This window comes from Arachis duranensis, chromosome 1 (assembly GCF_000817695.3).
Source record: "Arachis duranensis cultivar V14167 chromosome 1, aradu.V14167.gnm2.J7QH, whole genome shotgun sequence".
Lineage (NCBI taxonomy): Eukaryota > Viridiplantae > Streptophyta > Magnoliopsida > Fabales > Fabaceae > Arachis > Arachis duranensis.
Genome location: NC_029772.3, coordinates 106036202 through 106041441, shown reverse-complemented (window position 1 = coordinate 106041441; position 5240 = coordinate 106036202). Strand labels below are relative to the sequence as shown.

The 5240-nt window shown below is 43.2% G+C and overlaps 1 protein-coding gene across 1 annotated transcript; it reads left to right on the top strand.

Annotated features, from left to right (window-relative positions):
- The first annotated feature begins 334 nt into the window (after positions 1–334).
- LOC107493731 (LRR receptor-like serine/threonine-protein kinase RGI3) lies at positions 335–4947 on the top strand. The gene is made up of 2 exons (XM_016114790.3): positions 335–3449; positions 4135–4947. The coding sequence occupies exons 1-2, from the start codon at positions 599–601 to the stop codon at positions 4668–4670; spliced, it is 3387 nt and encodes a 1128-aa protein (XP_015970276.1). The 5' UTR covers positions 335–598; the 3' UTR covers positions 4671–4947.
- Positions 4948–5240: the final 293 nt, after the last annotated feature.

The following is a 5240-nucleotide window of genomic DNA, read 5'->3' as shown; positions in this document are numbered from 1 at the left end:
AATTTGAATGGTTGATTTGGACGCTCAAGTAGCATGTTTAGAAACTAAATTTAAAAAGACACTTACCCACCTATCATTGTTGCTCACTCTCAAAATCCTTTTTTTCTCCAAATAATTAACTGTTATAAAGGAGTGGATCATCTCTAGTAAAAAAAATTGGATAGTATTTAGTAGAAAATTTTATCCTTTATTATTTTCTTTTTTTATTTATTTTTGGTCCCATTTGTAGAATTAAAAGTGAGAAATTACATTTTATTCTATCCAAGAAGACAAAAAAAATGAAAATGATCCATTTTCACTGTTATAATCCTTCTCCCCACCACTGCACTCCACTTTCACATAAACAAATAATACCTACAAAAACAACACCCCCTCTAAAAATAATTCCATTTTTTTTTCCTCTCTACACTCTGCACTGCAGAAACATCATGGCCTAGCTGTTTCTTGGATCCGGAGATTCTGGGAGGCATTTTTTAATTTTAATTTGTATAATAGCCCACAAAACATGATTCGGTTCGTCTCCGTTGTTCCTCCCTAGGCTCCTCAAACCTTTCTCCCTTTGTTCCTTCATTGGAGTTTGTAGCAGCATTAGCAAGTAATGCCTGTAAATCCATGGACCCTCTTCTTCTTCTCCTTCTTATGCATTTCCCTTTTCCTTCCATACCAATACTCCTTCGCCGTCAACCCACAAGGGGAAGCTCTTCTTTCTTGGAAGAGAACCTTAAACGGTTCCTTAGAGGTTCTCAGCAGTTGGGACCGAATTGAACACACTCCATGCACCTGGTTCGGTGTAAGCTGCAACATCAACAACCAAGTAGTTCAATTGGATCTCAGGTATGTGGATTTGTTTGGAAAACTCCCTACGAATTTCACTGCATTGACTTCATTGAACAAACTCATCTTAACCGGAACCAACCTCACGGGCTCTATTCCCAAGGATATTGCCAACCTTCTAGAACTCACCTACTTGGACCTCAGTGACAATGCATTAAGCGGTGAAATCCCAACAGAACTCTGTTACTTGCCGAAACTCCAAGAGCTTCATCTGAACTCCAATGACCTTGTTGGCTCCATTCCGGTGGCGATTGGGAACCTCACCAATCTCCAGAAGCTAACCATTTATGATAACCAACTCAACGGTGAGATTCCGGCCACCATCGGGAACTTGAAGAGCTTGCAAGTTATCAGAGCCGGTGGGAACAAGAATCTACAAGGTGCTTTACCCGAAGAAATTGGAAACTGTTCCAACTTAGTGAAGCTGGGTTTGGCTGAAACTAGCATCTCTGGTTCTCTTCCTAAAACATTGGGACTACTCAAGAGCCTTGAAACCATTGCCATCTACACTACGCTTCTCTCAGGCGAAATTCCACAAGAACTCGGCGACTGTACTCTCCTCAAGAATGTCTATCTCTATGAAAACTCGCTCACCGGATCCATTCCTAAGGAACTGGGGAAACTCAGCAGCCTTGAGATTCTTCTGCTATGGCAGAACAATCTGGTCGGCACCATTCCCCCGGAGATTGGTAACTGCCTCCAGTTAGCGGTTATCGACGTGTCAATGAACTCGATTACTGGAAGCATACCGGAGAGTTTTGGCAGATTAACGAAGCTAGAGGAGCTTCAGCTGAGCGTAAACCAGATTTCAGGGGAGATTCCTGCAGAGCTTGGTAACTGCCAGCAACTAACTCACGTGGAGATAGATAACAACCTCATAACGGGAACGATACCTTCAGAGTTGGGGAACCTCAAGAACTTGACGCTTCTCTTCCTTTGGCATAACAAACTCGAAGGGAACATACCATCCTCGCTCTCTAACTGCCACAACCTTGAGGCCGTTGATCTCTCGCAGAACATGCTGACGGGTCAGATACCTAAGGGGATATTCCAGCTCAGCAATCTGAACAAACTTCTGTTACTCTCTAACAACCTATCCGGAATCATTCCTTCAGAGATTGGTAACTGCTCCTCCCTCATACGCTTCAGAGCCAGTAACAACAAGATCACAGGTACCATTCCGCCTCAGATCGGCAACTTGAAGAATCTCAACTTCTTGGACCTTGCCAATAACCGTATTTCGGGTGTTATTCCGGACGAAATCTCCGGCGGCCGCAATCTCACTTTCTTGGACTTGCATTCTAATTTGATCGCCGGAAGCTTGCCGGAGAGTCTGAGCGAGCTTGTTTCGCTTCAGTTTCTAGATGTTTCTGATAACGTCATCGGAGGGACGTTGAGTCCTGCGCTTGGTTCACTCGGTGCGTTGACGAAGCTGGTTTTAGGGAGGAATCGGATCTCCGGTTCGATTCCGAATCAACTTGGTTCTTGCTCAAAGCTTCAGTTGCTCGACCTTGGCAGCAACCAACTCTCCGGAAAAATCCCTGGAAGTCTTGGAAATATTCCATCTCTGGAAATAGCCATGAATCTAAGCCTCAACCAACTCTCCGGCGAGATTCCAAGGGAGTTCTCGAACTTGGAGAAGCTTGGTGTCTTGGACATTTCTCACAATGCCATCACTGGAAATCTCCAATATCTCGCTGGTTTGCAAAATCTCGTGGTGCTTAACGTCTCGCACAACAGATTCTCAGGTCACGTCCCAGACACTCCATTCTTCACGAAACTTCCGCTTAGCGTGCTCGAAGGGAACCCCGTGCTGTGCTTCGCCGGTAACCAGTGCTCCGGTAACGGCAACGATGCCGGGAAGTCGTCGCGTCGGGCAAGGGAGGCACGCGTGGCAATGGTGGTCCTATTATGCACGGCATGCGCTCTGCTCATGGCGGCGCTATACGTCGTAGTGTCTGCCAAACGAAGAGGGGACCGCGAAAACGACGCCGAAATGGACGGAAAGGATAGCGACGGCACGGACATGGCCCCACCCTGGGAAGTAACACTTTACCAGAAGCTCGACCTGTCGATTTCTGACGTGGCAAAATGCCTGTCCACCAGCAACGTCATCGGGCACGGTCGATCCGGTGTCGTTTACAAGGTGAACATGCCTGGAACGGGGCTGACCATCGCCGTGAAGAAGTTCAAGACGTCGGATAAATTATCGGCGTCGGCGTTCTCGTCGGAGATTGCGACTCTGGCAAGGATACGCCACCGTAACATTGTGCGATTACTTGGTTGGGGCGCAAACCGTAAAACAAAGTTACTGTTTTACGATTATTTACCTAACGGTAACCTGGACACGCTGTTGCATGAGGGATGCACAGGATTAATAGAGTGGGAGACGCGGCTCAAGATAGCACTGGGCGTCGCTGAGGGCGTAGCTTACTTGCACCACGATTGCGTCCCTGCTATCTTGCACCGCGACGTTAAAGCCCTCAACATCCTGTTAGGTGACAGGTACGAACCGTGTTTGGCTGATTTCGGATTCGCACGCTTCTTGGAAGAAGATCACCCTTCGTTTTCCGTTAATCCACAGTTCGCAGGTTCTTACGGGTACATTGCTCCTGGTGAGTCAGGTTTCTAATTAATGATTTATTTTTTTTAATCATCAGTTATAATTACATAAAAGGAAAAGTCTAGGACCAGCAATTTTATTAAATTTTAGCTAACAGTGAGATATTGAATAAAATCTCACACTAATCTTACACTATTAAAAATTTTATTAATGACTATTTGATGACAATAAATCTTAAAAATTGTTGGCCTAACATTCTTTTTACATAAAATGTTACATTAAATCAGTCTGTTCTTATTACGATGACTAATGGTGTTTTTAATAAGAATATCTGGGTAGGAATGACCAAATTAGGATGACGTGTAAGTGGGAGTGGGTAAGGGTTCATTCATATAAATTGACGGAGCATGTGGGTGAGTGGATTGGAAATGGGGACCGTACTCTCCATCTTTATTGAAGCCTTTTTTTTTCCGCCCATTATGGTTGTTGCCTTTTGAATTTGGATTCATTATGTGTACATCCCATGTACTTGACAGACACAAATTACCTGCATGCATAGTAATAATTACACGTAATCTTGGATCTTTGGGACAAGCACAAGACATAATATCCCCCCAACGCTCACTACTAGTCACAAAATTCCAATCATCATGTTCAATTGTCACGCACAAATGTCCATCCTAACTCATGGTCATGGTTATTTTATTTAATCCTTGTGTTTTGGGTTGAACTTGCAGAGTATGGTTGCATGCTAAAGATAACAGAGAAGAGCGATGTTTACAGCTTTGGGGTGGTCCTGCTAGAGATTCTAACAGGGAAAAGGCCAGTAGATCCATCATTCCGAGAAGGGGAACACGTAATCCAGTGGGTGAGGGAGCACCTTAAGAGCAAGAAAGACCCAATAGAGGTTCTTGATCCCAAGCTACAAGGGCACTCAGACACACAGATTCAGGAGATGCTGCAGGCGCTTGGGATATCTCTACTGTGCACCAGCAACCGGGGGGAGGATCGACCGACAATGAAGGACGTGGCAGCATTATTGAGAGAAATCAGACACGAAGAGGGCCCACCGGCAGGGTGTGATGAGGCCCACAAGCCCATCAAAAGAAACACGGAGGCCTCGTCGTATTCTTCGTCGTCCTTGTCCTCCACTGTGACCCCGGCTCAGTTATTGCTCCTTCAATCAGGCTCTCATTCCTCGTCCTCCCTTGCATATTCCTCTTCCTCCGTAGCCGCAGGGTACCACTACCCACCAAGGAATCATCAATCATGAATTTTGGACATTCAGAAACCCTTCTGTCTCTTCATTATTGAGCCACAAATTCTTCGATGTGTCTTTTTTTATCGTTTACTTCTGTATGGCATTTGAGGATGATTTAGATAATATTTTGATTTATGATTAGTTTATTTATAGTGGTAGTAGTACCAGAAATGAATTAACTGTAAAGGTACCAATTATGGGTACTCCCGTGTCTGCTTGGTGACATCATAAAGCTAAGCATAATGAGATGAGTGTACAGCAGCTTAATGAATTGACTTGATTCCATTTCTTTTTTCTCTACAGAACAAATTAGAGAATGCACCTTCTTATTTCTTTTTCTTGTAATTTTAAAAGTAAAGTATGATTTTTAATTTTTAAAGATTTTTTAATGTTTTTTTTATCTTACAATTAATAGTAAAAGATTATATTTTACTTTTTTAAATAAAAAAATTAAGAAAACTAATTTTTAAAAAATGGTATTATTGTAGTAGTTTTTTCCGATTATCTATTCCATTTTTTCTCCATTATAGATTTATTTAATAATTAAGCGTAGTTACGATAATTTAATGAAATTGTGAATTA